This window comes from Spermophilus citellus (genome assembly GCF_964194105.1).
Source record: "Spermophilus citellus genome assembly, chromosome: X".
NCBI classification, from domain to species: Eukaryota; Metazoa; Chordata; class Mammalia; order Rodentia; family Sciuridae; genus Spermophilus; species Spermophilus citellus.
In genome coordinates, this window is record NC_138190.1 from 68,446,357 (window position 1) to 68,472,938 (window position 26,582).

Here is a 26,582-nt window from a genome sequence, read left to right on the forward strand (position 1 = left end):
AAATGAGAATGACTATTTCTAAAGAGTAAACAGTCCCATGATACTGTTGCTGACTCTTATGTAGACAATGTAGTGAAGAGGACAAGAGTGAATGTAGGGAGACCAGTGAGCAGGAAGTTGCGGTTCCAGGCAGTGGTGGTGAGATGGAGAGAAAGAGGTTATACATGGGAAATAAAATTAGTAGGACTTGGGACTGCTTGGCCTGGGGAGGGACAGAAAAGAAGAGGAGAGGTCAAAGATAATGCATATTTGGGTTGGGGCTCAGGATAGTCTTCAGATTTCAAGCTTGGGTAGGCAAGTGAAAGGTACTATTTATTACCATACAAATTGGAGAAACATGTATTTAGAGGGGAAATAATGATTTTAAATTGGCATGAATTGAATTTGAGGTTCCTGTGAGACTTTTTAAAATACCTTCACTTTATTTTTGATGTGCTGAGGATAGAACCCAGTCCCTTCCACATGCGATGTGAGTGTTCTGCCACTGAGCTACAACCTCAGCCCCTCCTGTGAGACTTTTAAGTAGAGATAACTTGCAGGCAGTTGGGAATATGGTTCTAGACTAGAGCTTGTGCCTAAGCTCTGCCTTGGAGTGTGATATGGGTATCATGAGCGCATATGTGGGAATGGAAACTCTGGGAAATATAAGGGATGGAATATAAGAAGGAAATATAAAAGAGGAAAAGTCCCAGGACTGAGTCCTCTGGGAGGAAGAACAGGAGCCCAAAAGAACATAGGGAAGAAGTAGCCAGTTGGATTAGTCATCTTTTCATTGCTATGACCAAAATACCTGACAAGAACAATTTATAAGCTGGGTGTGGTGGCGCAGGCCTGTAATCCCAGTGACTTCAGAGGCTGAGGCAGGAGGATCATGAGTTCAAAGCCAGCCTCAGCAACTTAGTGAGGCCCTAAGCAACTCAGTTGAGACCCTTCCTTCCTCCCTCCCTCCCTCCCTCTCTCTCTCTCTCTCTCTCTCTCTCTCTCTATATATATATATATATATATAACATTTTTTTAAAGGGCTGGGATGTGGCTCAGTGGTTAAGCACCCTGAGTTCAATCCCCAGTACCAAAACAAAAAAACAATTTAGAGAATAAAAAGTTTATTTTGGGTCACAGTTTCAGTAGTACAGTCTATCATTTGTCAACTCCATTGCTCTGGGCCCATGGTGAGGCAGAACATCATGGTGGAAGGGAGTGGCGAAAGAGCACTACTCTACTTATGGTGGTCAGGAAGCAGAGAGAAAGGGGGAAGAGGCCACAGGGAAAATGAACCCTTCCAGGGAGTACCTGTAATCTCCCACCTCCTCTAGCCATGCCTTACTTGTCTATAGTTATCACCTAGTTAGTCCTTTCAAATTATTAATCCATCAAATGGATTAATCCACTAATTAGGTTCCAGTTCTCATAATTAATTATTTTGCTTCCTACTCATACAGGAAACTTTGCAGGACACCTCTTGACTGGTCCAAATCCTGACACCAGTGATGGACGAAGAAAACTATAAGGTTTTCTTGCCCTCCCGCCCCCCCCTCAGAGGTTTGCTGCTCTGTAATTCTTATATCGGCAGTTTTTAAAATTCCGTACAATCAATAACCTTTGTGCATTTTATGTTTTCACAACTTGTACCTGAAATTAAGTGTTGCTGGTAATGACAGTGGATTTTTGTTTGTTTTGAGTGATGACAACTTTCTTTCTTTTTTCCTTTTTTTGCAGTGCTGGGAATGGAACCCACGGTCTCACACATTTTAGGACAAATGCTGTACCACTGAGTGACATTCCCAGCCCAATAACAGCTTCCATTGGCATCTTCTATGTTAATCTTTCCCACCCTGAATCTCAGATATTAAAAGCCCAACTAAAGTTTGGATTCTTAAGTAGACTCGAAAGAGTTTTTAGACTGAATATTCAGTCTTTTCTAATCCTGTTTGTATAATTTTTTAAACCTTTTTTTTTGTAGATATGTGAAAGAGGCCAAAGAAGCAACTAAAAATGGAGATCTGGAAGAAGCATTTAAGCTTTTCAATTTGGCAAAGGACATTTTTCCCAGTAAAAAGCTGATGAGCAGAATCCAAAAGCTACAGGAAGCCATGGAGGAGTTGGCAGAACAAGAAGATGATGAATTTACAGATGTGTGCAACTCTGGCCTGCTGCTTTATCGAGAGTTGTACAACCAACTCTTTGAGCACCAAAAGGAAGGCATAGCTTTTCTCTATAGCCTATACAGAGAAAAAAGAAAAGGGGGTATCTTGGCAGATGATATGGGATTGGGGAAGACTGTTCAAATTATTGCTTTCCTTTCTGGTATGTTTGATGCTTCACTTGTGAATCATGTGCTATTGATCATGCCAACTAATATCATTAGCACATGGGTAAAAGAATTTGCCAAGTGGGCTCCAGGAATGAGAGTCAAAACTTTTCATGGCCCTAGCAAGGATGTACGCACCAGAAGCCTCAATAGGATTCAGCAAAGGAATGGTGTCATAATCACTACATACCAAATGTTAATCAATAATTGGCAGCAGCTTTCAAGCTTTAATGGCCAAAATTTTGTGTGGGACTATGTCATCCTTGATGAAGCACATAAAATAAAAAGCTCATCTACTAAGTCAGCAATATGTGCTCGTGCTGTCCCTGCACGTAATCGCATCCTCCTCACAGGAACTCCAATCCAGAATAATTTACAAGAACTATGGTCTCTATTTGATTTTGCTTGCCAAGGGTCCCTGCTAGGAACATTAAAAACATTTAAAATGCAGTATGAAAATCCTATTATTCGAGCAAGAGAGAAGGATGCTACCCCAGGAGAGAAAGCCTTGGGATTTAAAATATCTGAAAGCTTAATGGAAATTATAAAACCTTATTTTCTCAGGAGGACTAAAGAAGAAGTACAGAAAAAAAAGTCATGCAACTCAGAAGTCAGACTTATTGAGAAGAATCCAGGTGTTGATGCCATCTGTGAAATGCCTTCCCTTTCCAGGAAAAATGATTTAATCATCTGGATACGTCTTGTACCTTTACAAGAAGAAATATACAGGAAATTTGTGTCTCTAGATCACATCAAGGAGTTGTTGACAGAGACCCGTTCACCTCTGGCTGAGCTAGGTGTCCTGAAAAAGTTATGTGATCATCCTAGGCTTCTGTCTGCACGGGCTCGTTGTTTGCTCAATCTAGGGAATGGCAAATTTTCTGCTCAAGATGGCAGTGAGGAAGAGGATTCCTCAGATATGGACAACATTGATCATGTAACTGATGATACATTGAGGCAAGAATCTGGAAAAATGATATTCTTAATGGACCTTCTGAAGAGACTGCGAGATGAAGGACATCAAACTCTGGTATTTTCCCAATTGAGAAAAATTTTAAACATCATTGAACGCCTCTTAAAGAATATGCACATTAAGACATTGCGTATCGATGGCACCATTACTCATCTTTTGGAAAGAGAAAAAAGAATTAATCTGTTCCAGCAAAATAAAGATTACTCTGTTTTTCTGCTTACCACTCAAGTAGGTGGCGTTGGCTTAACATTAACTGCAGCAACTAGAGTGGTCATTTTTGACCCAAGCTGGAACCCTGCAACTGATGCTCAAGCTGTGGATAGAGTTTACCGAATTGGACAAAAAGAAAATGTTGTGGTTTATAGGCTAATCACTTGTGGGACTGTAGAGGAAAAAATATACAGACGACAGGTTTTCAAGGACTCATTAATCAGACAAACAACTGGTGATAAGAAGAACCCATTCCGCTATTTCAGTAAACAAGAATTAAGAGAGCTCTTTACAATTGAGGATTTTCAGAACTCTGCAACCCAGTTGCAGCTTCAGTCTCTGCATGCTGCTCAGAGGAGATCTGATAAGAAACTAGATGAACATATTACCTACCTGCACTCTCTGGGGATAGCTGGAATCTCAGACCATGATTTGATGTACACATGTGATATGTCTGCTAAAGAGGAGGTCAGTGTGATAGAAGAATCTCAGTATATTCAACAAAGAGTTCAGAAAGCTCAATTCCTTGTTGAATTTGAGTCTCAAAATAGGATGGAACAAACTGGAAATGAGGGGGCCTGGGAAAGAGCACCTGTGTTTCCTTCTCAAGCAAAGAAGAAATGCCCTGAATTGAACAAACCACAGCCTCCGCCTTCTCCTCTTCTAACTATTCATCCTACCCAAGAAGAAGATATCAGTTTTCAAATGGCAAATATAAACATTAATGAACAGTCCAAAGAGAGTGACACACAAGAAGATCTTTCCAGTGTACAGATGAACGTTACCATGCTGCAAGATAGCAAGTACCCACATGAAGATACATTGGAGGCTGACTTTGTAGCTACATTACCCAAAGAGATGGGAAGTGTTGAAGGAACTTGTACTGACTCATTATTGGGAACAGCAAAAAACATTGAAACAGAAAATGAGGCTCTGCAAAAAGAGGCATCACAAGAGAGGCCTGAGCAAGAGGCACTGCAAGAGAGCCCCCAGGGAAGTTTTAATTATTTACTTAGCCAACCCATGAAAGCTGATCTTGGGCCAAATCTAGATCTACAGGATGATGAGATTTTACATGACTCTAATCCCTGGCCCATAACAAGTGAAAATAAAAATACAGAATTGGATGCATCTGTTATTGCACTATCTGATGACTCATTGGCATCCAATAGTGCAGTGCAGGATACTCAAGTAAATGAGGCCAACTCAGAAAGGGAAATTTTAGCATCTTCACAATATATGTGTGATTTCAATCTTTTTCTGGAAGACTCTACAGACAATAGACAAAATCTCTCTAGCCAGTCTTTAGAGCATGCTGAGAATGAAAATAGCTTGTGTGGCTCTGTAGGTAATTCTACAGCAGAGTCTGTGCATAGCAAAACACATCCCAGTTTGGATCTTTCTGATAAGAAAGATAATGAATCAGTAGTAGTAGTTAATGTCAAATCCAGAAGCAAATCTAGAAGGATTGTTTCAGATGATGAGGATGATTTTTTTAAAGGTTCTTCAAACATAAGTCCAATCAACACATCTCCCTTTCAATTCTCATCTGTGAAACAATTTGATGCTTCAACTCCTAAAAATGACACCAGTCTATCTAGAGGGTTCTTTTCACCTAAACTATCCGATGGTATAAATAAGTCTATAAACTCAAGAAAATCCCTGGCTTCTAGGAGGTCTCTGATTAATGTGGTTTTAGACCATGTGGAGGATATGGAGGAAAGATTTGACAACAGCAGTGAAACAGAGGGTGCTGAAGATGATTGGGAAGAAGAAAAAAGCAGTGATGAAGACTCAGAGCATACAGAAGAGGATCCTTCTAGAGAAATGATGTCTTCAGAAAATAAGTTCAGTGGGCTAACTGTGTCTAAACCACTAGACTCTAGCCTACAGACCTCTGCTGATGTCCCTGAGCCTTTGCCAGGTGCAGTGTTGGTTGATTCGCCCCAGGACAAGTCAGTGGAGGCTGCAGATGACTACGAGACTCTTGTAACTCGTGGAAAAGAACTGAAAGAATGTGGAAAAATACAGGAGGCCCTCAACTGCTTTGTTAAAGCACTTGACATAAAGAGTGCAGATCCTGAAATCATGATGATGACTTTGGGTTTGTATAAGCAACTTAATAGCACTTGAGAGTTCCATAATCTATTTGTTGTATTTTAAAGTGAAAGAGAATATGAGATAATTTTTATTGTTCCATCATTGGGTTCTTTGGGAGCATGAAACATTTATGTTAAGAAAAATCTCAAAAAGCAAATTTTATTTCTACTCCCTGGTTCTTATCTTGCCCCTCATATATAAATTCTGTTTTCTGAGCATGAGGTTAATATTTCCACACTTGAGTATTGTTTTATTTTAGGCATAATCTATTAATTTTACTGTTTGTGTTGTTTACTTTATTAATTAAAACTTTCTAGAGAAGTTTTTATAAAACTATTCTGGCTACTTTATTCTGAAAGGGATCACCTTTGTATATTCAGATAAGAAAATTAAAATGATTTTTCTCAAGTGTTTTCCACTCACTTTCTTTCACTGAGATGATACTGGCAAATGCATATGGGGATTCCTTAGTTTAGCAGGAGCCTGTCATTGGCATTCCAACTCTGAGCCATCCCTATTAATATGTTGTTATGTTTTCAACTTAACACAGCAGAAGGTACCTGTGCTGGCATACTTCCTTACTAGTTGCCTGTCCTGGAGTCACTTTGCTGACTATTTAGTGGTTCTTCACTCACCATCAATTGTATTCTCCTTTTCTCAAAGGAGAACCAAATACCTGCATGTCTGTTTTGATGTGTGCCATCACAGTCTCTCTTCGGGTTGTAGACTGGAAAGAAGTTCATCTCCCTCTGAGAAACAAAAAGTGCAACATAGCATAGCACTCTAGACTGTCACCAGAGAAGGTGGAACTATCATTTATCAAGTACCTACTGAGTATTGGGCACTCTACACAGGCTTCTCATTTAATCCTTACCAAAATCCTCTGAGGTAGAGGGAGTGTAGTACTTAACGTTTTTCAGTTGAGACTTTCTTGAGGCTCAATGGGGCTGTGACCTGTCCACGGTGATACAGTAAGACATAAAATGGATTTTTAACTGGTATTACCAAATGAAAAGTCACTGAGCAGTTTTTGCTCCAGATGCTTCTTACACTACATATGTGGGGGTCTCACACCAAGCCATTTTCCAGTTCTCTGCAGACAGTAACCAGGGTCCAACAATTCAATTCTAACTCTCCAGAGTTTGCATCAGACTCTGCAGGTTGTAGGACTCACTCAGTCCCACAGGGACTGCCTTAGCTTCACATGGCAGTTGCCAAGTATTCAGTCTTCAGGTTACCCACACTTCTGTCCAACTTGGCTACAAATCAGGGGTTTCTCTGACTCTCCCCCAGTTCAATAATTTGGTAGAACAGCTCACAGAACTCAGGAAAATAGTTTATTTACTATCACCAGTTTATTTTTTTAAATATTTTTTTTAGTTGTGTATGGACTCAACACCTTTATTTGTTTTTATGTGGTGCTAGGATCAAACCCAGTGCCTCACACTTGTGAGACAAGTGCTCTACCACTGAGCCACAACTCCAGCCCCTACTATCACCAGTTTATTATAGAGAATATAACTCTATAATGGAAGAGATGCTTTTGTAGTAAGGTATAGGGGAATGTGCATAGAGCTTCCATGCCCTCTGGACACACTATCTTCCTAATGCTTAGATGTGTTAACTAGAAGCTCTGAACTCCATCATTTAAGGGTTTTATTTTTTTCAGTACTAGGGATTGAACCCAGGGCCTAGTACATGCTAGGCAAGTACTCTGCAGAGCTACATCCCCATACCTTTTTAATTTGAGACATGGAGGCCCTGTGTTGCTGAGGCTGCCCTTTAACTTGTATCCCTCCTACCTTAACTTCCCCAGTCAATGGGAATACAGGTGTCCACTACCACCCCAGTCCTGGAAGTTTCCTAAGAAGGCATGATTGATTACATAATTAGTCATTGATGATTGACTTAATTTTCACCCTTTTCCCTCTACAGTGTTGGGGTTAGGCTGAAAGTCCCAATCATCTAATCAAACCTTGGTCTTCTGGCTACTATCCCCTATTTCTGAAGCTATTTAGGGGCCTCCATCCACCTAGTCATCTTTATATCAGCATACAAAAGACATCACAATAGAGATTCTAAGAGGTTTAGAAGCTATATGCCAAGAATCAAAAGACTTGTTTTTGAGATAAGCCTCATTACATTGTCCAGGTTGGCCTTAAACTCCTGGGCTCAAATGATCCTCCTCCCTCAGCCTCCCAAGTAGCTGGGACTATACCACCATGCCTAGCTAAAATATTATTTTCTATTATATCACACAAACATAATTACTTGTAAACTATGTGTATAAACAATATTACAGATATGTTTGAAAGATAAGCTGAATTTTAAATTTATTTTTTTGCATTACTGGGGACTGAACCCAGGGGTACTCTCCCACTGAACCATGTTCCCAGCCCTTTTCATTTTGAGACAGGGTCTTGCTAAGTTGCCCAGGCTGACCTTGAATTTATGATCTTCCTACCTCAGCTTCCCTAGTCACTGGGATTACAGGTGTGCACCACCAGGCCCAGCGTGAGTTTTAAATTTAAACAGGTAATTTATTGATGATATAAAATTTTTATTAAAAGCAATTACTACTAATATATTAGTAATGTGATTGAATGTTATTTTTGAAAATATATATGTATATATATTTTGTATTGGGGATTGAATGGAGGGGTATTTCACCACTCAGCTGTATCCCAAGCACTTTTTAAAATTTTTTTTAGTTGTTGATGGACATTTTATTTATTTATATGTGGTGCTAAGAATCAAATTCAGTGCCTCACACATGCCAGGTAAGTGCTCCATCACTGAGCCACAACCCGAGCTGCTATCCCCAGCATTTTTTTTTTTTCTTTTTTGAGATAGGGTCTCACCAAGTTGTTTAGGTCCTTGCTAAATTGCTGAGGCTGGACTTGAGCTTGTGATACTCTTGCCTCAGCCTCCTGATTTGCTGGGATTATAGGTTTGTGCCACCATTTCTGGCTAATTTTGAAAATATTGACTTAACACTTTGTGAGTCAGCAATTCACAGGCTGCATCTAAGTCCAGATCACTGTTTCCCTGTGCATTTTCCCACCATGATGCAGGTGAAGATCTGCATCAATCCATTCATCAAGCATACAAATGTGGAAATTCAGCTCATAAATTCCTCTTTCCTGGTGTACAAAACAAATCACCCAGGAGTTTTTACATTCCCTGAAGTAACTGAAGGAGCCTATATCCATTTGATCTGAACAATAAGGCTTAAGTTTTAGGTGTATTTCTCACTGAAAATGCAAAAAAAAAAAAAAAACAATTTTGGTACTGTTGGAGATGAACCCATGGTCTTGTGTATGGCTAGGCAAACACGTCCAGCCCATCAAAATGCTCTATTTGTGTACTATGACAATTTTTGTTTGGGGAAAAATACACATGGTAAAATATTGAAAATATCCATGACAGGGATTTTTACCCCAGGAGTTCATGGATAGAATTTAGGTGTCTGAATTTGGGGGAAAAAGTTATATCTTTCCCCCACTACTATGTATCTGGAATTTAGCATTTCCTTCTTTTTTTATGAATGTAGGTAACAAGTATTAGTAATACTTGTGACTTCATCACTAATAGAAATCAAATTGACTTCATAATTGTTGCAGATATGTCAAATAAATATTGATATTTGTTAAGGTGAGATTGCAAGTCGATCTTAAAGCAGGAGATGGAAACTTTATTCACCAGCCGGTAGTCAAGATCCACCAGCTGGCAGTCCAAAGGGGTAGGCTGCAACTCTACACCCTTTGACCTCCTCCTGGGGATTGAGTACACCTTTTATAGTCCAAAACCATATTAATCATAATAGCTGTTGCTGTGATTCAAAACCATAAACAAACGTCATGAGATCTAAAATCATAAGCAGAAGAGGGGAGTGGGTCAAAATGTCCCTAGTTGAGTACAAGTTAAAGAATGGTTACTAACATCTAGACAATCAATGTCTGACAGGGTATATTGTCCAAAAAATGGGAACCAAAGAGAGAACAATTTTACAATGTATGAGAATTGTCATTTTGTATTGCCAAACATGCTATGCTAAGCAACTATTGATGGGTAGAGGAAGGACTTTCCCATGGGAGAAGCAGTTTTTACATGAAGTGGAGTCTCAGGGTAAGATGGAGTCTGTTTGGTCATTGCCCGTATAGCCTGGCCCATAACATATTTATCACTATAAAATCACTGGTTGGAGCTGGGGATGTTGCTCAGTCAGAGTGTAGTATGTGTTTAGCATGTGCAGAGGCTCTGAATTTTCTATCACCAAAACAACAACAAAGAAACACAGTAGTTTTTAGACTTATCATTAGAAATTACCTAATAAAAAGGCATAAATACACATATTACAAATTTTATTATTAGTAGTAGTATTGGGTATTGAACCAACAGTTGCTTTATCACTGGGATACATTCCCCAATCCTTTTTTTTTTTTTTTAATTTTGTGACAAGGTACTGCTAAATTGCTGAAGCTGGCCTACAACTTGTCAATCTTCCTGTCTCAGTCTCCTGAGTTGTTGGGATTACAGGTGTCTGTCAGCACACCTAGGCATGTATTATAATTTAAAATTTTTCAATTACTGTATTTCATTGTAGTTGGCATCCTTTTAAATAAATACATAGTCCTATGTATTTATTTGTTTTGTGATACTGGGGATTGAACCCAGGTTGTGTTCTACCACGGAGCTACATCCCAGCCCTTTTAATCTATTTATTTTATAGTACTGAAGACCGACCTCACAGGCATTCTACCACTGAGTTGCATTCTCAGCCTTTTTATTTTGAAACAGGGTCTCCTTAAGTTGCCCAGGCTGGCCTAAAACTTGGGATCCTTCTGCCTCAGCCTCCCAAGTAGCTGGGCTTTCAGGGGTGCACCACCATGCCCAGTCTATGTATTTTACTTTATGCATTTGATCAATATTCTGAGAAAGGATCCATAAACATGGGCAAACTGCCAAATGGCTCTGTGGCACCAAAAATTTAAAACCCCTGATATAAGGCTATGAAGGAAAAACCCTCTTACCCTCTCCTTTCTATTCCCAGTTGAGGATTGCCACTTCCAGAGACAGTCTGTGTATAATCAAAAGCAGTATGTGTGTGTGTCTGTGTATTTTTACATCTGTAACCTTTTTTGTACTGCTAGGAATGAAGTCCAGCACACACTCTACAAATGAACTACATCCTTAGCCTTTTCAAATTTTACGACAGGTTCTTGCTAATTTGCCCTGGCTGGCCTTGCCTGTGTTCCTCCTGTCTCAGCCTCGTAAGCAACTGGAATTATAGGTGTGAGTCACCATGCCTGGCTTTTTTTTTTTTTTTTTTTTTGCAGTGCTGATGATCAAACCTACAGCCTCAACATGCTAGACAAGCACTTTACAACTGAGATACAACCCCATTTATTTTTTTTTTTTTGCATACTAGGGATTAAATTCAGGAGTGTTCTATCATGGAGCAACACCCCCAGTCCTTTTTATTTTGAGGGAGGGTTTTGACAAGTTGCCAGGGCTGACCTCCAAGTATAATTCTCCTGCCTCAACTTCTCAAGTAGCTGGGATTATAGGCATGTACCATCATACTTGGCTTTACGTCGTTTTTAAGATAGTTTCTTTTATTTGAAACTACATATTCAAGTAGTTTCTTTGCCTACTATTTGAACATCTCTATATCATATTGGTATACCTACTCAGTGGGGAAAATCTCATGTAGGCATAAAGCTGATGGGTTGCTCAGAAACTTTTAAAATGGGAAACTTTGGTCTCTAGGTTAAATTGCCATTATTTTTTTTTTTTTAAAAGAGAGAGAGAGAGAGAGAGAGAGAGAGAGAGAGAGAGAGAGAGAGAGAATTTTTAATATTTATTTTTTAGTTCTCGGCGGACACAACATCTTTGTTGGTATGTGGTGCTGAGGATCGAACCCGGGCCGCACGCATGCCAGGTGAGCGCGCTACCGCTTGAGCCACATCCTCAGCCCCTTAAATTGCCATTATATATAACTTGGGATAATGTAAGGATAACATCAGATGTAAGCAAGGGAGAGAATGCAGTGTGTTAAAAGAAATGCTATTGATGCTGGACATGGTGATACATGCCTCTAATCCCAGTAATTTGGGAAATTGAAGCAGGAGGATTACAAATTCAAAGCCAGCCTCAGCAACTTAGTGACACAGTCTCAAAATAAAATAAAAAATAAAATGGGCTTGGGATGCAGTTCAGAGGTTCAGTGCCCCTGAGTTCAAACAGTCCCAATAGTGCAAAAAAAAAAAAAAAAAATTGTATCGCTCTTGGTGCGGGGGATGTAGCTCAGTGATTGAACATGTATACAACCCTGGAAATCTAATCTCCAGTACTGCAAAAAGAAAGAAAAAAGAATTGCTGTTAAGAATCACATAGTTGTAAAAATAAATAAATAAAAAGAAGAATCACATTATAGCTGGGCATGGTGTTCCATGCCTATAATTCCAGTGACTGGAGAGGTTGAGGCAGGAGGATGACAAGTTCAAGGATAGCCTCAGCAACTTAGAACCTATCTCAAAAAAGAAAAAGGCTGGGGATGTGGCTCAATGGTAGAGCACTTGAGTTCAATGCCCAGTACTGAAACAAAACAAAGCGAAACAAAAAAGAATCATCTGGTTGTCTGGACAAAGTTTCATTTTTGAAGTAGTATTTTATTATTATTTTTTATACATTTTTTGAATGACACAAATATGGCATTTTATTTATTTAAGGTGGGGAGGTTCTGGAGATTTAGCTCAGAGGCTCTTTACCTCTGAACTACATCCCCAGCCCTTTTTTTTTTTTTTAATTTTGACACAGGGTCTCACTAGTTGGTCAGGGCCTCCCTAAGTTGCTAAGGATGTCTTTGAACTTATGATCCTCTGGTTTCAACCTCCCAAGCTACTGGGATTACAGGCATGCACACCATGCCCAGCTCAAATATGGCATTTTAAAATTTAAAACTATATATCTATAGAATTTTGGTCCTAGAAAGGAGAGTCAGAATGTAATCCATACACTGAGGTTGAGGGAATGCTGTTTTCATGCTGATATTTGTCCCATTATCTAGCATTTGGTGAATGGCTTAGTCTAGTAAAAATAACCAATGGAAGAACGAAGTGCCTTTTCCCCACAAATAGATGTTTATTTAAAAAGAAAGAAGGTTTGGGGAAGATTATGTTCCACAGGCTAGGCAATTTAGCTTCTTCACCAACAGGTGAAAGCTAAGAGACAGTGGACAACATTCAAAGTCAAACTAACATTGTGTATGTTGCTAAATAAATACAATAGAAAAAAATTAAAAGAGTTAATGTTGGGGCTGGGGATGTGGCTCAAGTGGTAGCGCGCTCGCCTGGCATGCGTGCGGCCCGGGTTTGATCCTCAGCACCACATACAAAAAAAGATGTTGTGTCCGCCGAAAAACTAAAAAAAATAAATATTAAAAAAAAAGAAAGTTCTACACAGAACTTTAAAAAAAAAATTTAAAAAAAAAAAAAGAGTTAATGTTGAATGGCTAAATGTGCCATGTACTGACAATGGAGTTAATAATACCTGTCCTGGTAGATCAGTTCACTAAATTGTAAAGGAGTTTTGTCCAGGAACTTCCTGCATGATCCTCATTTACGAATTCATCCGTTCAATGCCCAATATTTTCAGTTGCATGAATAGTGTGACCTGAGATTTGACTCCCGTGAAGATGATTTCTGAATAAATTTACAGGATACACTGAGAGGTAAAGTCATTCTGGGAGGAATGTAAATACAGGTTAAAAGTATTACACTTGACTTACCTTCTGAGAATTACTGACTGAATACTGAGTGTAGTATACACTATATACCCATCCTATTTTGTATCTACAAACCCACACTGACATTTCATAAAATACAAGGATTATTAATTACCTTTAAAGAAATAAAATGCATAAGACTTACTCTGTTTTTCATATGATTTTATTTTCTCCCTTCAACCATAATAATATGATATCCAAATTTTGTCTTAACTGGTGGGTCTGTAAACACAGGTTTATCCATCCCACTTACAGGCAAGGCAAATGCTGCTTCTTGAAATGGTCCAACCATTGACCCTCTTGTCATCCAGCCCAAGTCACCCTGAAAAATCCAAAAGATATATGATACCAAATGGCCCTGAAAAGGAAACAGTTCTACAGTAGCTTGAAAGAACTTCTCAACATGAACCATAAAGTTACTAGGTTTTAAAAAATTATTTGTTCTTGGGGCTAGGGTTGTGGCTCACTTAGCATGGGCAAGGCCCTGGTTCGATCCTCAGCACCACATAAAAATAAATAAATTAATTAAAAGATATCGTATCCAACTACAACTAAAAAATAAATATTTAAAAAAATTATTTGCTCTTTTTAGTTATACATGACAGTAGAAAAGTATTTTGATATATCATACATATATGGAATATAACTTCCCATGATGTGGAGTTACACTTGTGTATTCATACATGAACATAGAAAAGTTATATCTAATTCATTCTACTTTCTTTTCTGTTCCCATCCCCCCTACTACATTTATTCATCTGGGTTATGTAGGAGTTATTTAAATGAGAACAAATAAGTAGAAGTCTACATCTAGACTGAACACACAAGCACTCATAATATTGCTGGGCTCTGAAGTTAGCTGTGCAAGTTTGGTCATGCCAGGGTTAGACATAGGAAACTCTTATTCAACTGTTCACAAGTTGGACATTTGGACCTCTTTTTTTTTCCAGTAGTACTGGGGATCAAACCCAGGGCCTCTGTACATGCTAAGCACATGCTGTAGCTAAGCTACAACCACAGGCCCAGAAATTGGACATTTTTGTGCTTAAGATCTTTAAACCAAGATCTGAATAAAATTAATAGAAGAAATTAAGAAATAATCCTTGCTTTTGTGTTTGCTCTGTGGAGGCCACAAAATTTTAAATAAAAGCAACATACCCCTTGCCTGGCTTTATCTTCACTATATTGTGTGGCCACTTCATTGAATCTCATTCCAGACTTTAATTTTTCCATGGCTTCCATGATTTTGCTGTGTTTTTCACATAGAATGTGTCTAACCTACAAAGAAAAAGCATGTACTTGTAATACTTGGACACCCGATTCCTCTCAGTACAGCAGTTACATTCGGATTAATCTCACTAGTTAAAAATAGTTTGTGGGGCTGGGGATGTGGCTCAAGCGGTAGCGTGCTCGCCTGGCATGCGTGCAGCCCGGGTTCGATCCTCAGCACCACATACCAACAAAGATGTTGTGTCCGCCGAGAACTAAAAAATAAATATTAAAAAAAATTCTCTCTCTCTCTTAAAAAAAAATAGTTTGTGGAAAATGAAAATCCTGCAAGTCTGCCCAGGTGGATGACTGCCACAAATTTATTATCAAGACAGTATCTCAGAACCCTGATAGAGATGGAAAATGGGCACTCTGGCTATGGGAACCTCCCCTCTTTCACCATGTATCTCAGTGGTAACAAAAAGAAGAAACATGATTGACAGCATGTTAGCATCCAATCTCAGCTCTGCTGTATGACCTTGGGCATGTCTTTAAACCTCCAAATGTTTCCCCATTTGTGCACTGAGATAATAACAAGACCTATGTGTTCTCCCGGGATTGTGAAGATTGAGATAATGTAGCTAACATTCAATAAATGCTATTATTTCATCGGAATAGGCATGCTATAAAAAAGCTCACCAAGAAATATTTTCTACCCAAAGGACCTCATGTGTAACAGTCACCCCACAATTCAACACTCTGAAAAAGTATCACATATTGAATATTAAGAATACCAAAGGAGGGGCTGGGGTTGTGGCTCAGCGTTAGAGCACACGCCTAGCACGTGCGAGGGGCTAGGTTCGATTCTTAGCACCACATAAAAATAAATAAATAAATAAGGTATGTGTCCAACTACAACTAAAAAATATTTTTAAAAAGAATACTAAAGCAGGGGGCTGGAGTTGTAGCTCAGTGGTTAGAGCACTTGCCTAGCATGTGTGAGGCACTGGGTTCAATCCTCAGCACCACATAAAAATAAATAAAGGCATTTTATCTGTGTACAATTTTAAAAAAATAGATGCATAAAAGGAATACTAAAGCAGGACATGGTGGTGAGGATCACAAGTTCAAGGCAAGCCTGAGCAATATACCAAGCCCCTCTCTCAAAATAAATAGGGCTGTGGATGTAGCTCAGTGGTAGGGAACCCCTGGGTTCAAGCCCCAATACTCCACCCCTAGCACACACAAAGAATACTCAACACAGGGTTGGGGATGTAGCTCAGTGGTATAGTGCTTGTCTAGTATGCATGAGGCTCTGGATTCAATCCATAGTAGCAAAAAAATAAACCCCCAATAGTATAGAAACATTCATTTTGACTTGTGTTTACATAAAACAATGGTTTCTTAAAAAAACTATATTTCTAAAATGATTTTGTCATCATATCTGTTTTGGAGAATTTCCTATTTTTCAAACAATCAGTTTTTTGTTTCAGTGGGTATGGTGGCTCATGCCTATAATCCCAGTGACTCAGGAGACTGAGGCAGGATCGTTGTAACTTTGAGGCCAGCCCCTTCTGTTTGGCAAGACCCCATCTCAAAAAATCAAACAAAAGGGATGGGGATATAACTCAGTGGTACAGCACCTCTGGGTTCAATCCTCAGTACCACAAAAAAAAAAAAAAAAAAAAAACAACCCCCTCAATAAAACACCAACCAACAAACAAAAAACACCCCAACAACCCTCAAACCCATAATCATTTGTTTCACATTGGAGGTGATAAACTGGGGTACAGTGAAAGGACTCTCCCTGTTAATTTAGACAAGCAAGCTAAGTATCTTTAGGGTTAACTACAAAAATCAGGGGGATGGAGAGTATCCTCATTCCACTGGAGTAACTTTCTGACTAGTGGAGTTGAATGCACCAAAGGAAAAAAAAAGCAGGGCTCGGAAAGCCAAATGTCTATAGAACACGTTCAGCACTATCCAAGGCAGACAGGGTAAACAATCTGGAGAAATAGCCAGAGTTAGCCAGATGGGAAACAAGAATGGTTCATAAGACCTCAAACTGACCTGGCCACAACAGCATCTAGACTGCACCTCTCTTTTTACTTCCACAGTTATGGAGCAGCCTTTTGACTTACCTAATTTTAGTAGTGTACACAGCACTCATGATCACAGAAAGGGGACACTGCCCACCATTTTATAAATGAACAAATATTCTGGTTTGGACAGTGTGACAGAGTGAGTTTGTAGGACCCATGGTGTTTCATAAGTGTGATGACCAGCTGGCAATTCTATAACTGTGTCTTGGAAGAGAACCAAGCCCCAAAGTTCAGGAGCGATGAGCATGGAAGAGGTGGCTGAAGTTGTGGGTGTTGGTGAGATTACTTATGGAGGCTTTGCAGGATGAGAAGAGGAGGAAATAAAGCTGAAGACAACCTTGGAGAATATCAATGTCTGTGCAAACAAGAAAGCACAAAAAGCCTAACAAAAAGGAAAGGCAAAGTAGGTAGGAGAGAAAAGTGTGTTAGAAACCAAGTAAGAAAAAAAGAAGAGGTGAGGGTATAGCTCAGTGGTAGTACTTGCCCAGCATACCTACGGCCATAGGTTCCATCCCCAGCGTTGCAAAACAGACAAAAACAACATAGGAAAAAGTTTCAAGGAGGAAATGATCAACAGGGTTAATTAAGTGCTATAGATATTACGAAAGAAATATAATAAATTTAGCAATGGATGGGACTGGGCATGTAGCTCAGTGGCAGAGTACTTGCCTAGTATGCATGGAGCCCTGGGTTGGAATTCTAGCAACCCACACAAACAGCAATGACTGATCAATGTCCTTAGCAAAAGGAGTTTCATAGGTGCAGAAGCCCAGATACAGCAGGTTGACCAAGGAGGCAATATGAAGTGGGAAGGTAAACCATCATGTTGGGCACTTTCAACTAATTTAGTTCACAAAGAAGAAAGGGCTCTAGTTAGAGAAAAAAAAAGCTTGAATATGTATATATTTTCAAGATTCCTGAGCATACTTTCAGAATTAAGGGAAGGATCCAGTAAAGAGTTAAAGGGTGGAGACAGAACAAAGACAGGAGGGTACAAATAAATGAAGGCGCAAGGCCTGGTCTTCAAAACACTTTGAAATAATAGCTTTAGCCGGGTGCTGTGGCACATGCCTGTAACCCCAGTGGCTTGGAAGACTGAGGCAGGAGGATTGCAAGTCCAAAGCCAGCCTGAGCAATTTAGCAAGACCCTGTCTCAATAAAATAAAATAAAATAAAATGAACTGGGGATATGGTTCAGTGGTTAAGTGCCCCTGGGTTCAATCCCTAGTATGAAGAAAAGAAAGAAAAAAAAGAAAAATTAGCTTTAAAGGAAAAAGGTTGAGGAGAGAGAAGGGCAATTTGGGCAAAGATAACTTTGTTGATGAGGGCTGAAAGCCAAGGAGTTCCTGAATCCTTGTGAAAATACTAAAATATCATTAAGTCACTGATACATTAATTTAACAAATCAATAATTTAATTAAATTTAATTAATTTAATAAATTTAATTAAATAACTTAATTAAATTAAACTAATTACCAAATAATTATTGTGAAAATAATAAACCTACTTAAAAATTATCAGGTACTTAATGTTTGCTAGACACCCGTGCTAAGTGCTTTACTTAAATTATCTCATTAAATCCTCACACCAACCTATGAGAGTAGACCAGCATTTCTTAACTCTGGTAGCATATTCAAATCACCTCAAGAGCATCTAAGAAAGATATCAAGGTCTAGACCCCACTCCAGAGATTCTGATGTAGTCTGTCTGGAGTGAGCCTCTAGGCTCTTCAGGTGAACTGGATGCAAACCCAGGGTTGGGAACCACTGGACGAAGTTATCTGCTGAGTGGCTGGAGCAGAGTGGTAGACAGCTTGCAGTGAGTAGTAAAAGATTGGTGAGTAGCAAGGCCTAGGGCCTAGCTAAGATTAGATGACTGATACTAGTGGCCCCAATCCTCAATATCCTATGGGACCCTCCAGTAGGGCCCAGCAATTCTGGGTTTAAATACAAAGAAAGTAGATCATTGGATTAATCCTCAGCTGGGTAATTTGGAGGTGGATGCAATGAGGATGACCAAAAGGAAAAATGTCAGGGCTCCTTAATCCATGGATCAAGCCCTTAGATTCAATTTGCAGTTCATAGGAAATAGGACAGGAGAAGAAATATGAAACCTGAGAGAAAGTGGGGAGAGCAGAGCGGGCTTGAGGGCCTGGAATCTGGGAGGAGAACAAAACAGGAAGGGAAGGAAGGAAGCTGTGGTCAGGAGGTGGGTCTCAGAATCTATAGAGCTTGTATACAAGGGTAGGGTGTGAACACAAGGGTGGAAACTGAAACAATCAGAGGATATGGAAGGAGCAGAGACCCTAAAAGCTAGAGTGTCCCAGGGTCTCTTCCCTGCTGAGGCCTTTGAAAACACTAGAAACAATTTAGCTGTCCTTCAACAGGTTAGTGGTTAAACATACTATGGCACTTTTACATCATGGAATACACAACAGTTTGAATGAAATCTCTAGACAACTATGCTAAGTGAAAAAAAAAACAATCTCATAAAGTTACATTTAATATTCTTGAAAATTATCAAATCACACAAATGGAAAACAAATTAGTTGTTTTCAGGAGTTAAGAAGTGGGTAGAGGAAGGGGCAGGAAGGAAATGGATGTAGCTATCGATGTGCAACAGGAGAGGTTCTTGGGGTGATGATAATGTTCTATTCTTTGAATGTATCAATGTCAATGTCCTGGGTGTACTACTGTACTCTAGTTTTGTAAGATGTTACTATTGGGGAAAAGAGGGTATAAGGTAAGATATTATTTCTCACAAGTGCATGTGAATCTACAATTATCTTAAAAATAAAAAACTTAACCCAAATCTACTTTACTACCAAATTACATATCACTCCTTTCCATATACCTTGTATATAGCCATTCTGGAATTAATTTTTCTATAGAGGGCATGGTGTTTCTTTAAATCCACCAGCAATACCTCTTTGGTATCTCTTTGGTTAGGTGGTCATAAAAGTTGCTATTTGAGGCAACTTCCAAATTGCATATAGCCAAAATTAGCCTAGAATATCCTTTATGAAGAAGTCATACTGGAGACTAACAGTTAACTCTCATTAGCCCAACTCTTGGGTTGTAAAAGTGGACAATTCTTCAGCTGAACAGCATATGAAGCACCTAGGTTGTATTTAGGGTCCATGTTTTAGGAAAAATTTCTTTGAACACCAGGATCCCCACTTTTCATGGTTGGATGGTCATACAGGAATGGAGGACAACTGCAGAAAAGCAATCATTTATCTCCTCATTGAATAAATGAATCAAATTACAGACTCCCAAATCCTAACTTGGGAACTGCCTTGTTACATAGCACACGGTAGTACAGTTCTGTTTCCAGATTAAATTTTCTCATGCAGATGTTCCTCTGGGACTAGGTTAAGTACTTCATGTAATATTTGCTGACTGTCTCCTATTACCATATTTATGGTCAAGGCCCTGGCTTATAGCTCCCCAGTAGGTGGGGAGCTTTCTAATGAGACCTACACCCTTACTTGTTTATTTAGCTGAGGTGGCTTTTAGCTTTTATCTGAGCTCTCAGTTTCATAAAAGATTTCTTTTCTCAAATGAAATCCCCAGAGAATTATGCTGAGTGAAAATCCCAAAAGGTTACATACTATGTGATCTTCATAAGGAATGTTCATCTTCAGGTACTTCATTTGATGTTCACCTGAAGAAGTGGTCACTTTTATGACCCAGCAATTGGGCTAATGAGAGTTGATATGTTAGGTTCCAGTATGATATTCTTCATAAAGGATATTCTAGGCTAATTTTGGCTATATGCAATTTTCATCTTAAATGCTGACTTTTATAAGCACTTAACCCAAGAGACTCTCCACTGATGGCTTTAAAGAGGCATTCTGTCCTCTCTAGAAAAATTAAGTCCAGTGTGGCTATACATGAGGTATATGGAAAGGAGTAGATTCAGGTTAAGATTTTTTAATTGGGTTTTTAAAGATAATTGTAGATTCACATGTAGTTGTGAGAAATAACATCTGTACCTTTTGCCCTCTTTCATTGAGAATATCTAACAATGTTTTAAGGAATAATAGTAAAGTATGAAGGAGCCTGAGAGGTGGTACACACCTGCAATCCCAGTGACTCAGGAAGCGGACACAGAAGGATCATAAATGCTCACATGGAAGGATTACAAATTTGAAATCAGCCTGGGTAACTTAGCAAGATCCTATCTCATAACAAAATTTTTAAAAAGGGCAGGTGATGCAGCTCAGTGGTAGAGCATTCTTCAGTTCAAATTCCAGTACCACTATAAAATAAACAAATAAATAAAAAATAAAAGCAGGAAGAAATTCTAGATGTCTGAGAAAACATTTGAGAAAATATTTAAAAGGAATTTTTAAAAATATTTTTATAGTAGATGGACACATTTTTTTTTAATGTGTGTTGAGCATCGAACCAAGTGCCCCACATGTGCTAGGTAAGTGCCCTACCAATTGAGCCACAACCCCAGCCCCTAAAAGGAATTATTTTTTATAAGCAAGATTGATCCTTATTTTCCAGTTCTGCATCACCTTGGTTTTATGTCAGTGTTAGGTTAGCCTTTAAGAATGAGTTAAGCATCGTGTGTGTTTGTGTGTGTGTGTGTGTGACTAATGCTGAACATGGAAAAAGGGAACTAGTTAATCAACTCACCTTTACTGCATTGCCACCACCTTTGGGTCCCTGAGCCTTCTTGTCAGCACTGTCACTCCCAGAGGCTGCTCCCCCTTTAGAGAAGAGATGACAGGTACTCTTTTAAACTGTTCCTTGGTATTCACAGAAAGCTCCAGCACACAAGACAAGTTGATACTTCCATCACAGCATGAAACTACAAAAAGGAACTCTGCCAGAAACTTTACTATATCAAACTAAATGAAATCTGTGACTCACCTTTCTTAAAACAAAGGAAATTCAGGCCCTTCGTAAACATTACATCAGAATGGATACATGAATGAATGTGCTAATGGATGAATGAAAGCTTCAGAATCCTGGTCCAGATTTTCTGGACTCAATTTCCAATCCTGCCTTCTAAGGACAAACCCCTAAACTCTTGTAAGATTTCTCATATGTACTGCAACTATAGATTGAGCACTCACAATTCCAATAAGTAAAATTTCCAAGAATATATTTGGCTAAATAATATATTCATGTTTAAATTCCTATAGTCTATTACACTGCCTATTGATGTCTCCCTATGAAAAATCATTGATATTTAGATTAATGACCACTGGCAACACCTTATATTTTACTGAGAGGCTGATGTTCCCAATAACTATAGCTGGATTAAGTGTTCAGTTAATAAACATTTCCTAAGAAACTACTAAGTTCCAGGTATTGGGGGTACAAAGATGAATAATCCATAGGAATTCACATTCTAGTGAGGAAGACAGATCATTTCAGGAAAATGCAGCAGGCACAGAGAAAATTATGGACAAGAGGTTGTGGAAGGACATTTTAATCAGGCAGGGAAGACTTCCTGGATGAGCAGGAGTTGACTAGCTGAAGAAAGGAGATAGGGACATTCCAAGATGGGAGAAACAGCATATGTAGGAAATTGTACAGATGAGGTCAATTTGAGGCAGGAGCACTGTCAGATGGGCCAGCCTAGGGGAGGGGGCTTAATATCAAGACATGAGAGCCTTTGGGCCCCATTAAGGAATTTGGGTTTTTTGTGTGTGATGCTGGGGATCAAACCCAGGACCCTGGGCATGTTAGGCAAGTGCTCTGCCCCTGAGCTACACTCTCAGCTCAGAATTTGGAATTTATTCTAAAATATGAAGCCATCAAAAAGTTTTGAGCAGGAAACTACATCTTACTTGTATTAGTACAGGTTGAGCATCCCTTATCCAAAAATCCAGAATTCCCTGAAATCTGAAACTTTGTGAATACTTAACACAAAATTTCAGATTTTGGAGCATTTCAGTTTTCATATTTTCAGATTAAGAATGTTCAACTGGTCAAGTCTATGCAAACATTCCCAAATCCACAAAACTCCAAAATTTAAAACACTTCTGGTCCCAAACATTTTGGACAAGGGATATTCAACCTGTGTCTCCAATGCCTAGCACAGTATCTGGCACACTACTGGTGTTCAGTAAATGTTTAATTAAACTGAAAATCAAAATACTGACTACCAGAAGTCTAAGAAAATGTTATTACTAAGAATTTTACTAGGCCAAACTCTTAATTTGCTATGTATTCGCTTTTTTTTTTTTTTGGGGGGGGTACCCAAGGGTGCTTAACCACTGAGCTACAATCCCCAGCCCTTTGTATTTTTTGAGACAGGGTCCTGCTAAGTTGCTGAGGCTGGCTATCCTCTTGCCTCAGCCCCTGGAGTCACTGGAATTACAGGGATGTGCTACCACACCCAGCTGTATTCACTCTTGAATGCTGATACCTTCCAATTATCCCATGCTCTCCTCTCCTGGATGCTATCATCTTCTAACTGCCAACTCACTCCCTTTCATTTACTAAGGACTCTGGCCTCAACTTGGGCTTTCTCTCCACTCTCAGTCCTGCCATCAACTTGGGTGATTTCACCATCTAAATTGAGGAATTTCATCCAACAACCTAATCTCATAGTTCTGAATTTTCCTCCTGAATGCCCATGCTCTCTACTCAGGCCACCTGTCCCAGAGGCAAATGACAAAACTGCATCACTCACAACTAGTAGTTCAGTCTATGTTTACAATCTGATCTTTCAAGATTTCTTATACCCGATTCTCACAACACCAGCTCCTTGACTTCACAGAGTACCACCACTGCCCCACTCCCACCCCTACCACTGAGTTCCCTTATCTTGCTAAATTACCCTAGACTATCAGATTTCTCCTCCTCTTCCCAGGCTGAACCCCTATGCTTGAACTGCATTCCAGTGGCACCCTTATTTACCATGTGTTGCTATCCTACTATCTTATTTATTTCTACTGGGAATTGAACCCAGGTGTGCTCTACAACTGAGTTACAATCTCTGGCCCTTTATATATTTTGAGATAGGCGTCATTAACTTGCTGAGGCTGGCCTCAAACTAATGATCCTCCTGCTTCAGTCTCCCACATAGCTAGGATGACAGGGCATACCACTGTACCCAGCTACTATCCTACTAAAATTGTCCAACAAAACCTCAACGCTGGCTCAAGGCTACACCAGGCTTTTTTTGATCCAATATTGTGCCAGGTGCAAGGCGCTAGGTAAAATTTGAGTGTGTAGACTGTGTTTTCTCCAAATACATGGCCTTCAATCTGCCAGGCTCCCAGCCCTGAGGGCAATCCTTCTATTTGTGTTTCATTTCCACTCCCAATACCACATTCCAAACTTTTGTCACTCTTTTCAAGACCCATACTGAAACCCTGCCCACCTCAGTCTTAAAAAAAATACTCTTGCCTTCCACTTTATTAAGGAATTGAAAGCATACTCTCCCTAATTTTATGCCTTTCCCCTCCCTGGCTCCAATTTTTTACAACAAAACCCATTCTGTCTCTTTCTCTAGACCTCAAACCTGCAGTGCCACTTCTATGCAAAGGTCAGCAGCTCCACCTCAGTCATAGGCTCCAGTTTTTCTGAAATTTCATTCTTCTGTACTTTGACCTTTCACCCTACTAGATCCTTCACTTCAGCCTCACTCTCATATTTTCACTCTTCTGATGAAACAAACAAAATAAAACTGTCTCCTAATGTTTTATCCTCCTCTATCTCCCATCCCATTTTTATGCTTTTTTAATTAAAACTTTCGACAGAAGTCCATACTGATTGTAGCCAACTAATCAATTCCCTGTCAGTCTTCTAGTACTACAATATGGCTTCTGCCACTCCACTGAAACCACTCTTTCCTAAGGTCACCTTTAATTTCCAAGTGTAAAATAGTATTGTTTTCATCTTATTTGGTCTCTTTATTGTGCTTAACACACCATATCATCTTTCTTTAAAACATTCTAGTCTCTTGGGCCTCTGTGACATCATTCTACTACTTTCTCTTTTGATTTCCCACAGCCAATACCTTAGTTCAAGCCACCACCATCTCTGAGCTGGAGTACCAGAACAGTCTCCTTATGGGTCTTCCTGACCCTTAACCCACCTTCTTAACATCATATACAGCACTCTCCATGATTTGTTTTTGTTTGTCTTCAGTGAGAAACTAATTGCCATTCTGTCTTGATTTTTTGCTCCAGCAACACCACACTGCACAAACCATACTGTTTTTCACCTCTGCTATTCCTGCTGTCGAGAATGCTTTGCCCTATCTATTGCCCATCTTGGCCTGCCAAACTCAACTCCAGGAAGTCTTCCCTTCCCTGTTAGTTTCCACAATATCTGACACAAATCTCTCTAAGTACTGCATGTAGTATGGTACATTATGGTTACTATACTTCTATCTTCCCTTAAGAGTAGCAATGTGTACCTTATTTTTATATCCTCGCACTGTGCTTAACACATGTGTGTTCGATTGAAGAATGAGTCCTTCCCCCATGGTGGGCATGTCATTCTCTAAGCACTTAAGATAACCTTAGGACTATCTATATGGGTTTCCTTTAACTGGTGGCTTTTGATGAGATTACACTTTACAGCTGTAATAATCCCTTGAAATAGCAACCCCACGTCATTGCTTCCGAGGAGCCATTCCTATCAGCTTCTACTACCCACCAGAATGGTCCCTGCACTATATTCCAAAGTGTTTACACAAGTAATACCCGGTCGCCCACTTATCCTTTCCAAGCCTCGCCGGAGGAAGTCCTGACATAATCTATGGCAGCTCTGTGGGGCCACTTGCTGCCTCCGTCTTGGACCTGAGAATCGCTTGTCTGTTCATTCCCCTCTCCTCACCCATACCCATTCTCCCTGATTATTTTGGATGCTCTACCTTTCCCCCCTTTTCCACTTTTTCCTTTGGGCGGCATCTTCGAAACTTGCCGTTGAACTCTCAACTGCTCCGGTAGCCGTAAAAAGCCCCTTCAGGCCCCATGGGTATGTCTTAAACAATGCCTGTAAACGGCATCATAGTCGACCATTTTAATCGCGGCTCCGGAAGCAGGCATAGCTTGGGACAGACCCAGTCCTTTAGCTCTAGGACCAAAAGGGCTAAAGATGATTGACCAATAAGAAGCTGGGTGCCGTGTTGAGGGGGAGGAGACAAAGGTGGTGTTGGGGCGGGAAAGCCCACCTCTGCGCTTTTTGTTACTTCTTCAACACGCCCTTATTTGCACCACTTCCCCCGCATCCCCACTACTTCCTCCACGCGTGCGCAGTGAGAGCCTCCGGCTTCTGCAGTCCCTCGGCGCCAGCTCTGGCCAATCCCGTGCGGTCACTAGACAAAGGGAAAGCAGGAAGAGTTATGGTGGCCACCCACTTCCGCCGCTGTCCTCCCTTACGTGGGACCTGCCCTCCCTGGACATTTTTCTTTCTTCTTTTTTTTTTTAACATTTGTTTATTTTTAGTTATAGGTGGACACAGTGTCTTTATTTTTTACTTTATGTGGTGCTGAGGATCGAACCCAGCACCTCACGCATGCTAGGCGAGGTATTTTTCGTTTTTTAAATTTTATTTTGCAGCTGTAGCTCATTGAGTTCAAAAGGTGGTTTTAAAAAAGGCCTATCACCCATCCCTCTGCAATACTCTGTCACGGAGAAACGTTGGAAGCAGTCTAAATGCTAAATACCCTCAGTAGTTTATTGTTTAAATAAATAATGTTTGAACAACACAAAGTGATATTATGCATATTTAAAATGATGATTGTAAGACTGTGTGTACACATAGGGGAAATGGCCTTAAGGAAGGTTACAGACCAAGATACAAAATGTGATTGCATTTTAAACAGTATATATCATGTACTATATAATCTATGCATCTAAATGGCAGGCAGTCTATAGGGTACAGCAAAATGTGACAAGTGGTATTAGTC

At 39.7% G+C, this 26,582-nt stretch overlaps 2 protein-coding genes across 3 annotated transcripts in view; one reads left to right on the forward strand and one right to left on the reverse strand.

The window, feature by feature from the left end:
• The window catches only part of ERCC6L (ERCC excision repair 6 like, spindle assembly checkpoint helicase), a 29,623-nt gene extending 23,677 nt beyond the window's left edge, over positions 1–5,946 (forward strand). The window contains exon 2 of the mRNA XM_081277915.1: positions 1,961–5,946. Coding sequence (XP_081134041.1) covers positions 1,961–5,624 — 3,664 coding nt within the window. The 3' untranslated portion in view covers positions 5,625–5,946. The remainder of the gene's footprint in view (positions 1–1,960) is intronic.
• Positions 5,947–13,525: 7,579 nt separating this feature from the next.
• On the reverse strand, positions 13,526–25,693 carry PIN4 (peptidylprolyl cis/trans isomerase, NIMA-interacting 4). 2 transcript variants are annotated; one of them, XM_081278282.1, is made up of 4 exons: positions 25,545–25,693; positions 21,341–21,414; positions 14,539–14,658; positions 13,526–13,702 (listed from the first exon to the last, which is right to left on the reverse strand). In XM_081278282.1, the coding sequence occupies exons 1-4, from the start codon at positions 25,579–25,581 to the stop codon at positions 13,544–13,546; spliced, it is 390 nt and encodes a 129-aa protein (XP_081134408.1). In that variant the 5' UTR covers positions 25,582–25,693; the 3' UTR covers positions 13,526–13,543. The 2 variants fall into 2 exon arrangements, with proteins under 2 accessions (XP_081134408.1, XP_081134409.1); XM_081278283.1 differs by having other exon boundaries at positions 25,595–25,624.
• Between the last annotated feature and the right edge of the window lie 889 nt (positions 25,694–26,582).